The following is a 13,275-nucleotide window of genomic DNA, read 5'->3' as shown; positions in this document are numbered from 1 at the left end:
GATTTAAGTAAACAACAATGGTGGCAACATCAAAAGAGGATGGCTTCAAAATGTTTGAGAGATTTATGGGGGATGAAGTACAAACCAATCAGATCCTGTAATTTTTCAACCACAGCCTGTAAAATGACAGGAGTTGATTGGTTGGTACTGTATCTATTTCCAAACTTTAATAAAGCTTCCCTTGAACCTATTATTGATGTTGGATCTGTCACTAAGGGGTCGATCCGATTATCAGCAAAGGATGTGTGCTGTTGCCGCGGAATAGCACCCACGATATAATCGCGGCTAATTGGATCGACCTCTAAATATAAAAAATGAAAGTCAAATTAATTAACGCAATTCAGAGTATATTTTGTTCTCTAGAAATGTCTTACACAAGTTTAATATTTTTAAAAGACATACATAAATGTACACTATGGGTATTTGAATTCTAGAATCCTTATAATGTACAGTAAGGATACATTATCCACAATGTGATATTACACAATCATTTTGAATTGTGAAGAACAAAATCAAAAGCCTGAAAACACATTGTTTACTGACAAAGCAACACCATATTTTGCAGTGCTATACACAGAATATTTATCTATTTAACCCCACTAATGACTCAGTTTCCTAAGAGAATCTGTACAGGACTATTTCAATATTTAAATTACTGGCTAGTAAATAATTTGATGTCCAATAATTTCAACCAACACTGTCACGTGACTGTAAATAGCATGGTCTGAACACTGGATAAAAACACTGCCCGTAGTTTTTCTTTCTTAATTTTTTTTTACGTTTCTGATTTGTAAAAGGAGAATATTTCACTTATCAAATTTCTTTCTTAAAACCATTTAACCTAAACAAATATTTGTACAATATAAAATAGTATCTTGTAACGTTGACAAATAGATATGAACAGTAACCTCCGTGTAGTAACAGGGATCACTCATCAGATTTGGAGTTGGGAGCAAGTAATTTTGTATCTGGTACAAAGCCTATTTACAATACAAAGGGTGCACATACATTTAGCTTAGCTGCTTTTGCATGTAGCCCACAAATGCTGGACAGCTGTATTACACTGCAATATAGATTTCCGTTTGGACACTCACATCTAAATAGCTGCACATTTAACCTCTGCCCCTCCTGTAGTGCAGCATGGTTTTGCCAAAGTACAGAACAGCTACTTGATCTTTTTAGATTTGCTCCCAACACATAATCAGCTCTTTATGCACGGTGTAGTTCCCTAGCCTGTATTTAAACTATCAGGAACTCTAGTCTGATTATCTTGAGGTTGTAAATGTTGATTGAAGTAAAAGATATTCTACAACTTCTGCTTTAGGTTCAGTGGCTTGTAAACATTAGAACCTCACCGCACTAGTTGGATGTCTTCAAATATTTGTGTATTGTGCTAACGACTGGAGCAGCTTTTAGTGCACCACATAAAAGCCTGCTACCTTCCAATAGTATTTCAATTTCATAGGAATGTCCAGACAAAACAATAAAACCCTCCCTTGTTGTACACATGCACCTGACCTACTTTCTCATCTGCATGTTATTCATCATCCACCATCCCCACTGCTTCTTCCCTCATATACACCTCATGGGGAGTAGAGGTAATATGTTCCTGCTGTCACACCATGCTGTTGCTCTGTGGCGCTGATTGGCTGGCTGTGAACATGGTTTTAAAGCAGGCATGTCCAAACTGCGGCCCGCCAGCTGTTGAGAAACTACACATCCCAGCAAAACTGTGCCAGGACATGCTGGGATATGTACTTTCACAACAGCTGGAGGGCCACAGTTTGGACATGCCTGTTCTAAAGTGACATCAGCACAACATTGCATGTGCACACAGCACGGTTGCCCCTTGCTGTTACATAAGGAAAGAAACATCACAGGAAAAGGAAGAATTAAGTACATGCAATAGATGAAGGGGAACTGTATTACATGGGAGGGTGGTAAGAAATGAATAGTGGGACAGGGATACTGGTGGAAGAGAAATTTAATATATGCTGAGTGGCGCTAAGTATTTTAGCAGAGCAAAAGGAACTTGCACTCAAGGGAAAATACAAAGTTTGCATTGTGAAAGGCCAAAATATAGACCTGATTGACATGCATGGAGGTTACTCAGATAAAATACATATAGCTGTATCTTATGCCCTTTCACAGTGTGACTAAATAAATACTGCTGGCAGACCTAATCTTTATTAGCGTTATCCGTGTCCTGAGATGACTGAAGTAAGACTTAACTAGTAAAAATAGCTATTTAACCAGTGACTAAAAAAAAAAAAAAAAAATACTTTTATTCCAAATTTGCAAATGTTTTCTGAATAATTTCTTCTTGCTGCTGTTTGTGTAGAGTCATGATACCGACTGCTGGTGCAGGAAGAGCCGGTCTGCTTACGAGACGCAACTGTAAGAAAACACAGCACACATTCCTAAAGCACTGTCTAGTAAATGATGCAGCATTACACTACAGGACATCATTCTACTTAATGAATACAATCTGGTGTGAAAGAAGTTAATATATTTTATACACCGTGAATTCCTATCATATAGTGATACTATTTTAAGTATAGAGTTACATCTGTAAAGAAACCTGTATAAATCATAAAACAAATAAAAGGGAATGCAACCAAGATTATTGGACTTCTGTATGCACTGCACAGCTTTTCTGTGGTAGAGTATCACTGCATAACCAATACACAGTACAGAAACCGTTAGATCCCTGTAAATCTGGGTACGCATTACACAATTTGTCATGTAGTCACAGAAACCTGCTTTTGCATGACCATCATGTACACACATTTAATCGAATTGAATTGTGTGGTCGCACTGTCCAATTTTATGTGGTGCAGCATCCAATGCTGTTTAGTTATCATTTAACAATATATCACAGCACATCAAGCAGTTTGGTTGCAATATATTGATAGGGTAGTATAGTTGTTATTTTTTGTTTGTGTGTGTGTTGCAAGTAGTATCTTCAAACATAACTTACTTATTGCCAGCAAGTCCAGATGGTCAATGTGGTGAACATCCTGGAATGCTAGCCTAGATGAGGATATTTCCGTAGGATGTTTGCTGCTATTTCTAAAGCAGGATACACACTATAATCTGGTAATGTATAAGCGCAAATGACGATCCACCATTTGCTCCCAAAAGCCAGAAAATGGACAAAAATGGTTGTTCAGAAAAACTAAGTAAATAAAATGGATTTACCTAATTTGAAAGAAAATTTGAACCTGTTTTCCTAGTGTTTGGGAGCAAATTGTTATTTGCTCCCATACATTACCACAGAGGTTCCCAAACGCGGTCCTCAAGGCACCCCGACAGTCCAGGATTTAGGTATATCCATGGCTCAGCACAGATGGTTAAATCAAATTGACTGAGGTGCTAATTAAGTCACCTGTGGCCAATCATGGATACATTTAAAACCTGGACCGTTGGGGTGCCTTGAGGACCGCGTTTGGGAACCTCTGCATTACCAGATTTTCATTCCAACTAGAAAGATTGGCCAGATAATCATATAGTGTGTATCCATCTTAAGTTAATTAATGACCAGGTTTTGCTCCACCTTTTCTCTCTTTGAGAACTCTTGAAAGTCACCAACTCTTATAAGAAGTAATTGCTGGTTCGCTTAAAAGTGGCAGGGGGATTGTGCACCATGGAGCCCTTTTCCTAGGTAAGCCCCTCGTTAGGGATACTTTATTAAAATTCACTTTAGAACCATTAGTTTATTTTGCAGTATTCTGGTGAGTCTGCTAGAGTAAAGAAAAGCAACATGACTCCTCATTCTGTTTACACCTCAGTCAATTTGATTTAACCATCTGTGCTGAGCCGTGGCTATAACTAAAACCTGGCCCGTTGGGGTGCCTTGAAGGCTGCATTTGATAACCTCTGGCCTACAGGAAATAGTAAGCTGTCCAGTGTTGCAGGTAATGTTGGGAATTGCACCCAGGAAGCTGTAAGAGTATCAGACTATAGTAGCAGTACTGAATGATAATACAAGAATTGTGGAGTCCGTTATAAAACACTGGGACATATATGACTGCAAAAGCAACTGTACAGCCCAGATAGTCAGCACTGACATGATGTCAAGAGGCTTGGAAGCAAACTGATGTTGATAGAAGTGTGGATTGCAGCAGGGCAAAGTGTTGCAGACTGTTATACTGGTTGTAATGCAGATAGCAGACTGTACAGGAAGTGCAGGAAATATTGCAGGATGCACACCAGTGTATTGAATAATTGCTGATTGCAGCTAGGAGGTAATGTGAGAATTGCTCTGGTTTGCAGAGTGGAGCTGTAGATGCTTGCAGAGTGAAACTGTGAGTTTGCAGATTGAAACTTTAGGTGCTTGCAATGTGGAAACTGCAAGAGACTGCAGTTTGGAGCTGCAATACAGAAGACCGGAATCTCCTAGAAGACCAGATGAACTGGCAAAGCACATGTACCTGGGAGTGGTTTATAGCGTGCTCACTGCAATGGATTTGGAAACTGGAGTCATGTGATAATTAAGTCTCTGTGACTGACTGTAATAGTATCAGTTGATCTAAGATAAGATGTTTGCACCCATGCAGCAGTTACATTATTCTGAAGTTGAATAAACAGGAACATCCTGAGATATCTGGCCTGTGGAGGCACGCTATGTGATTTAACTCTGTCTTCCACTTCGTGGCTGAGTTGCTGTTGTTCCTAAACGCTTCCACTTTCTAATAATATCACTTACAGTTGACCGTGGAATATCCAGCAGGGATGAAATTTGACGAACGATCTTATTGCAAAGGTAACATCCTATCACAGAACCACACTTGAAGTTACTGAGCTCCTCAGAACAACCCGTATGTATAACAAATGTTTGCAAACAAAGACTGCATGGCTAGGTGCTTCATTTTATACACTTGTGGCAACGGGTCTGATTGAAACACCTGAATTCAATAAATAATAGGTGTGGCCAAATAGTCAGGTCCATAAATATTGAAACATCAACACAATTTTGGTCCCTTAAAAAGTGGGAGACACATATAGAAACAGTTGTAATTCCTACACCATACCTCCCAACATGACCCTCTCCAGGAGGGACAAAATGCTCTGCTTCTGGACTTTTCTCCTAATTTATGATTGCCAGCACCTGTGTTGAACAGGTTAATGGATAAGAAAGGTGTTTCAGCACAGGTGATGGCAATCATAAATTAAGACGGAAGTCCAGGAGCAGAGCATACTGTCCTTCCTGGAGCGGGTCATGTTGGGAGGTATGCTACACCGTTCACCTGATTTGGATGTAAATGCCCTCAAATTAAAGCAGAAAGTCTGCAGTTAAAGCACATCTTGTTTGTTTCATTTCAAATCCATTGTGGTGGTGTATAATAATAATAATAATTTTATTTATATAGCGCTCTTTCTCCAACAGGACTCAAGGCGCTTTACAGATATCAAAAACAATGCACATGATACAGAGGATTTGAGTAATACAACAATAGACAAGCAACACAGACATAAAAGAAAACCTTAAGCACACAGAAAGCATAATGCAGGATTGGTGTAGGCATTTTGGGTAATAACTTCCAAGGGTTGTGTATTCCACCCTCACAAGGTACCAGGTGCGGCAGCCATCTTGGGCGCTCAGTGTAGGATTACCCAGGGTGGAATCATCCACCCCTAGAAGAGATGACACAAAATGGGGGTGATTTCAGAGTCCTACAGTTCAGAGTAGGGTTCCATCAAAACCATCAGGCCTATGTATTTTTCATCCCATCCACAAGTGTACCATATGGGGCAGCCATGTTGGGCGCACTTTGAAGGTTACACTGTGGGAGGTGAGCCATACAAGGGCCAAGTTCATATATGGGAAGACTGACGCTTATGTAGTAGTATGATGTACCCTGCATGTAGGGCACAATGGGAAGGTGTGCAATCAGTGGAGGTAAACATTACAGGAAAAACACATGGTGGGGTGGAAGCGAGCAATGAAGAGAAAAGAAAAAAAAAGACAATAGCAGGCAACTAGTGGCAGAAGTAGGATTGGGATAACATTTTGATCAGATCTTAGTACGGGTGGGTAGGAGAATGTGGGGGGCATACTCAGAAGCAATGGAGCCCAAAATATGAGAATTGTATCGATGTCCTAATATTTATGGACCTGACTGTACTTTTGTCCATATAGCGTATCATGGATTCTTTTTTAGGACAATGTGCAGGCTAACAAAAGAGTGATGGTGGACTTCTGGGCTAGCAAGGCTCAGCATATGATTAATACAATGTCACAGGATAATCATCTCTTCATACCTTCACATGAACTTACATTCTAAGGGGTCGATCCTATCAGCCACTATGATATTGCGGGTGCGAATCATCGCAGCATCTGCCGCACTTTTCAACGGGCCAAATTCGCACAATAATGCTCGCTGCCAAATAGGCTCCAAGAACTTTTTTGCGAGTTCGGGCCAAAACCAGCCCGTGAAGGGTGTGATATCGGGTGCCTTTGCCTGGAGTTTAAATGTTGTGGCAATGGCACATCGCACCCTTCACGGGTAATAGGACTGACCCCTAGATGTGAGATGTGTGGCTGTTCAGTTTTGAAGACATATTCTTCAGTTATTTAATAAAAAGCTTTGTTGTCATTGCTTGCACTTGTACTGAGTATAAGTAATGAACCCTCTGTTTCTTGTATTGTTTGGCTACACCCTATTTATGGATGGCTGCTATGGAGTTTGAGAATGATATAGTCAAATGCCCCTCTGCCTTCAAGCATGCACTCAGCTCTCCTATTCTTAAAAAACCTACCCTTGATCCAAACACTCTCTCCAACTACCGACCCATCTCTCTCCTCCCTTTTGCCTCCAAACTCCTTGAGCGTATTGTCTACAACCGCCTTACTTCCTTTCTTTCCTCACACTCACTGCTTGACCCATTCCAGTCTGGCTTCCGTCCTCTCCACTCCACTGAAACTGCCCTTACAAAAGTATGCAATGACCTCCATGCTGCTAAATCTAAGGGACACTACTCTCTACTTATTCTACTTGATCTCTCTGCTGCTTTTGACACTGTGGACCATCCTCTCCTACTGCAAATCCTTCACTCCATTGGTCTGCGTGACACTGCCCTCTCTTGGCTGTCCTCCTACCTTTCTGACCGTTCATTCTCGGTCTCCTCTCATGACTCCACCTCCCCCTCACTTCCACTAACTGTAGGAGTACCCCAAGGTTCTGTCCTTGGTCCTCTTCTCTCTATACGTCCTCACTAGGTAAGCTCATTAGTTCTTTTGGTTTCCAATATCATCTCTATGCTGATGACACCCAAATCTATCTTTCCTCTCCAGACCTCTCCCCTGCTCTCCTCACTCGTATCTTCAACTGTCTCTCTGCAACCTCTTCCTGGATGTCCCAGTGCTTTCTTAAACTTAACATGTCTAAGACCGAGCTCATCATCTTCCCTCCCTCCCGCATAACCTCACCTCCTACAATCTCATTATCTATTGATGGCACTACTATCTCCTCTAGCCCCCAAGTGCGCTGTCTTGGAGTAATCCTTGACTCCTCCCTCTCCTTCAAACCACACATTCAGCACCTCTCACAAACCTGCCGTTTTCATCTAAAAAATATTTCCAGGATCAGACCCTTTCTGACCCAGGATGCTACAAAGACTCTTATCCACTTACTGGTCATCTCCAGACTGGACTACTGTAATCTCTTCCTGACAAATACCTCTCTCCACTCCAATCTATCCTCAATGCTGCTGCCCGGCTCATCTTCCTCACCAAACGCACTACGTCCACCTCTCCTCTCTTACTAGACCTTCACTGGCTCCCATTCCCTTTCAGAATCCATTTCAAGCTTCTCACACTCGCTTACAAAGTCCTCACCCACTCCTCTCCCATCTACATCTCTGACCTTATCTCCCTTTACACTCCCACTCGTCCTCTTAGCTCTGCTAATGCACGCCGACTCTCCTGCCTACGGATTACTTCCTCCCACTCCTACCTCCAAGATTTTTCACATGCTGCACCACTTCTCTTGAATTCCCTACTTCTCCCCCTCTCTTCTCAAAACTTAAAACGGCTCTCAAGACCCACTTCTTCACCAAACCCAGCCAAATCTCATCCTAACCCTCTGTTCTATGCTCTCTATGTACCCCATCTGTGTCACCCCTGTCTGTCTACCCCTCCCCTTTAGAATGTAAGCTCTCACGAGCAGGGCCCTCTTCCCTCATGTGCTTATCTTTTCTTACTTTAATAATCTTCAACTGCACCACATCCAGCAGTCTTCTGCCACCTGATACTTATTCCAGTGTCATCTGCTGATGTAACTATGTTTATTTACCCTGTACTTGTCCTACACTGTCATCAACTGTACGTTGCTGTTTTCCTGTTTGATTATTTGTTTATGTACTCTGTAAGTGGGCGCTGCGGAACCCTTGTGGTGCCATATAAATAAAGGATGATAATAATATTAAATGGTCCTTTATTTCTCTTGAAATGCTACATGGAAGCCATGTATGTGGCTAGGGCCATAATCAGGGGTTCGTGAGCGGTTCTACCGCACAGGGGTCTATGGGCACCACCATCGATGCCCCACAGCACCTGTATGTGGTTTGTATCCAGGAATCCTGCAAGCCACTAGTGCTACTGCAGATGTTGAGGGGGGGTTTGACAGGGGGAATGTGTTTCAAAAACAGGACATGTCGCCCCCATTTTGTATGCGTGCCGGTTCTAGGGTCTGCGTCCTAAATCCGTGAAGTCTAATAGTCTGGCACACATCTAGTGTCAGAGCCATAACTAGACATTTTCATGCTGTGCCAGAAAGAGAATTGGTGCCCCCCTCCCCCCAATATTTGAAATATGCCAAAAATAAATGGGTGTGATTTCACAAAGAAGAGGCATGGCCATAGAGAAGTGCCAATTCACATTACGCCACGCAGTGGAGCTCTTCATACATATTATGCCACACAGTAGAGCCCCTCCGCCCCAGGGAGCTGCTGTGCTGTTTATATTTTTTGTTGTGTCTAGCCACAGAGCGGCTCCTCGGTTCAATATGCAGTAGTCACTCAGGAGAGACGTCATGACATCGCTCCCTTAAGTCACTGCGGGAGCTAGAGGTGGTGGAGCTCACTAAGCTCAGCCAGAACGGCGCACTGCACAGAGAAGAAGCCAGGCGCCCATTGCCGACATGTTTATTGGTAATATACATTGCAGTGAGCACTCTGCAGATTGCAGCAGACGGTTTCGCCCACAGGGCATCTATGCGGTGGCCCTGGTCAGAGTGGGGTTTAAATAATTACATGTCTGCAAGTATAGAGTACTGCAGCTGCTGCATGCCCACACATATAAAAGTATGAATTACATGGAAGAAGTAGAGAGAGCAAGCAGATTGGCAAGTCACCAGCAGCCATATGAAGCAGTGGCATCTAACACAGAAGTAGTTGCTAAGTTTTTGTCCTGCATTGCTGTAATATGTATTTGGAAAATCCAAAATCTCACCTTGCACCCCAACTGTTTTTCAAACCTTGGTGCAACGAAAGTCCAGGGCCCCATATTTTGTGGTTCTTCTTGGCTCCATACGAAATCTAAACAAAAAGAAAATAACTAATTTTAACTTTTGAATTTAAACATAATTGAGTTATCGCAGGTAAATTATATATATATGAAAATTATACAGCCTATATAACATTCCCATGATATTGGCAAGTACTGGAATGTACAAAATTGTAAAGTGTAGCTTGGTTTTATTGAATCTGACAATGTCAGTACCAATGTAACAGTTATGATTAGAAAATACATACAAATTTTCTACTATATCTAAAAGTTTTGCAAAGTATTCCTTCCCTGTGATGTTGGATCTATAGTTGGTTATCAGAAGCATTATCTTCTGTTGGGAACCTATATGAAAGGGCCCAGAATCTGCTGTGCTCTGAGCCTGCATGGCAAATAAACTGCAAACAACCTTAATAAATAAATAACTGGCTGATGTGCCCGGTTTCAACTGGGCAAAGGTTTGCTGGATGGAACCTTATACCACTTCTCACCCCCTTAGGTGTCGAATTTCATAAAAAAAAAACAAACAAACATGTGGTCGACCTATTGACTATATACCTATTATACGGAACTCCGTATATACAGGGAGTTTGGAAATGCCTCCACAGTAATCGATGTCTCTGGCTGCAGATCTCCTTTGCAGCTGTGAGAGACCAGAGAGGGACAACATTTTTCAACCGTTACTGTAGATAAGTATGTAATAAATTATATTTTATTTCACGTAAATAAACGGTTTAAAAACAATTATGTTGTCATATTACCTAGTACAAATTCCCTGTGGAGAGACTTGCTTAGCACAGAGTCACTGGGGAGGGAGTTTCCGAACTCCATGTACTAGCAATAACATAAGTACACAGTGTTGAGTTTGCTGCCTTTGTCACTTCAAAATAAACCATATTAAAATGTAAATGGTGACACACATCAAAAACAACAATGTATTGTAATAAATCAAATGGATATTTCTTACAAAATGTATTTTATAACCAAACTATAGTATTGGTCTTTCAGGCTTCTTGTTACATCGTTAGTTGGTATGCGGTTAACATACCGACGCCGGGATCCCGAACAGCGGTACAATGCCGACGCCAAAGGCTTTTCTCACTCTATGGGTGTCCACGACACCCATAGAGGGAGAATATAACCTGTGCAGAGCGCAGCGAGCTATAGCGCCCGCAAGGGGCTTACTAGCCACAGTGTCTGCAGCTATCCCGCAAGGGGTTTATTAGCGCTCGCCACTCTGCCGGCATCCTGGTGACCAGGGTGCTGGCGTCGGTATAATGACGGATGGCATCCCAGCCATCGGTAAATCATACCGATCCCCATTAGTTGTATTTACAACCTACAGAATCCTCTTCAAACGCCTCACCCTCACATACAAGGTCATCTCTAATTCCACTGCTCCCTACATCTCCAACCTCCTCTCCCTTCATACTCCCTCCCGCCCCCTTTGGTCGGCCAGTGACCATAACCTCTCCTCTGCCCTGGTCACTGCTTCCCATGCTCAGGTTAAAGATTTTGCCTGTGCTGCACCCCTTCAGTGGAACGCGCTCCCCCGCTCCATTAGACTCTCCCCAACCTTGCAAAGCTTCAAACGGGCACTGAAAACCCACCTATTCATCAAAGCATACACTTCCGATGCATAACCTAGTCCTGAGGCTGCTCCTTCATCCCCCTGCCTCATGCTTTGAACATCTCAGCTTTGCTTACATCCTGCCATCAGTCTACCTCCCACTTGCTTGCACCTCATGTCATCTGTCTGTCGCCCCTTCCCACCAGATTGTTAGCTCTTCATAGCAGGGTCCTCTTGTTGTCAAAGCCCTCTTCTCGACACATTTCACTCACAGCTCTCTCCTACTCACCGACCATCTTAACCAGCTTTTTCCCCTGCTGGTAAAGACTCATCTCTGTCTATGGCCACCAGCCCCTAGTAATACGATGGTTACTCCCTCGCTACTTACATCTTATCTGTATTATGTTTTGAGAATTGTGGTGCTCTTTGTTACCTGCACTCTATTTTTGTTATTTAGTTACTGTAATGCTAAGTTTTGTCTTCCTGTACTGTACTTTGTACGGCACTGGGAAACACTTGTGGTGCCTTATAAATAAAATGTAATTATAATAATATTTAGGCTACTGGTAAAGAGAATTAGACAGAAAGGTAATGTAAGATCTCACCTTTAGCGTTTGAAAATTTGCTTATCTCTTGTTGGAGAGATTCTAATGGGAATGGACATAGTTCTTCTATCCGAATAATAGCAAATTTTTGTCCTTGCTGTCCTAGAGTCTCTTTTTGTTTAGCCAAAGCATAGTAATGTTTTCCAGAACAAATAATGACTGTGTTTACACTGTGAGAAAAAGAAGCAATAAAATGATACATATAATTCTATAGCTGTATTAGGCCGGGTACACATCAGAACGATGTGTTCCCGGCAGACATTGTATTGGCGGTACACACTTAAAAATTTAATGAACGGAACGATCCCTCGATCTGTCCTTCATTAAACTGTACTGGGTCGCATGCGATATCTTCTGAGTGGCTGTGCAGTAGGGTACATGTTTATTTCCTTTTAATATAGTTGATTTTCCAGGAAATGTATTTAATTCCATAAATACCATAAAAGTGTACATTAAAAAAAAAAAAAGTGCATAAAATATTTATGTGCACTAGGTTGTAATCCTTATTAACCAATAGCATCTGAAAAAAAGCCACTCTCAGAAGTGCCGATGTTTTACTTATTACACATACCTAATTTTCAAAATAGATACTGTAGGTTCAGAATATCCTCTTTATGTAGCATCAAAATGTTACCCTTACATTATTACACAATATGTGATTACGTGTGTGGACTTGTCTCACTACCTCGAGAATTTAAACTCCAACTAGAAGAGTTGAACTATCATAGTGGTGCAACATATATAAATGTATTATTACCATTTAGGGTCAGAAATGGACTCTCCAATAACAGGCCTAAATGTTGTTCCTGGAGCCATATCTTCAAAGCTTGAAACTGCAGCCTGTCATAAACCAATAAAAATGGGTTTAAAGAGATTACATCACACGCAAAAGATCATTTTAATGAGCTAGAGTATATAAAAAATATATATATGTATTTCCTTGTTATACAGGTGTACAAAATAAAACAGCAGTGACTATATTGACATTTATGGCTAACTATACGCAAAGTAATGCAAGGCCGTACATATATGGGGCCGATTCTGAGTTAGGAGAAGAGTAAAAAAAAAAGAAAATAACTTTTTCGCCTGCACAAACCATGTTGCAATGCAAAGGGAACATATAAACTTACTACTTTTGCATGCAGGGTAAGTACAGTCTGCTTTTGCATGTAGTCCACAAATACTATATATGTATACAGCGTGGTTAGATTTGTTCACTTAAAGTATAATATATAACAACAATTTAAAGTACACTTTAAAATTCCATGTAAAAGACAACTCTTTTTACAGAATAGTGTTTTATTTGGGGTTTTCATTAAATAGAATTGCCAATGAAAATAGACATCACTTCCATGGCACAAACGAAACAGCAGTAATGGAGGATTTAGTTAATGAGCATTTATGTTGGTAAAATGCTGGCTTCAGCTCTCAACTCTCATTGTCCCGAGTTGCAATGTATCAGAATTAGCATGGCAAACAATTTTGTACAATGCAAAATTAAAACATCGAAGTTGAGATGTAATAGCGTCTGAGATTGCCGAAGGTGCAGGAAACCGAAGGATCTCAGATGTTTTTTTTAAAGCAGCAGTCAT

The 13,275-nt window shown here is 41.3% G+C and overlaps 1 protein-coding gene across 2 annotated transcripts in view; it reads right to left on the bottom strand.

Moving 5' to 3' along the window:
- Positions 1–1,966: 1,966 nt before the first annotated feature.
- The window catches only part of DHTKD1 (dehydrogenase E1 and transketolase domain containing 1), a 190,175-nt gene continuing 178,866 nt past the window's right edge, over positions 1,967–13,275 (bottom strand). For both annotated transcript variants that reach the window (XM_063926877.1, XM_063926878.1), the window contains 4 exons: positions 12,441–12,523; positions 11,684–11,853; positions 9,455–9,540; positions 1,967–2,395 (listed from right to left, as the gene is read on the bottom strand). In XM_063926877.1, coding sequence (XP_063782947.1) covers positions 2,285–2,395; positions 9,455–9,540; positions 11,684–11,853; positions 12,441–12,523 — 450 coding nt within the window. In that variant the 3' untranslated portion in view covers positions 1,967–2,284. The remainder of the gene's footprint in view (positions 2,396–9,454; positions 9,541–11,683; positions 11,854–12,440; positions 12,524–13,275) is intronic.

Source organism: Pseudophryne corroboree, chromosome 6 (assembly GCF_028390025.1).
Source record: "Pseudophryne corroboree isolate aPseCor3 chromosome 6, aPseCor3.hap2, whole genome shotgun sequence".
Classification (NCBI taxonomy): domain Eukaryota; kingdom Metazoa; phylum Chordata; class Amphibia; order Anura; family Myobatrachidae; genus Pseudophryne; species Pseudophryne corroboree.
Note: the sequence above shows the minus strand (reverse complement) of the source record. Positions and strands in the feature narration are given on the sequence as shown.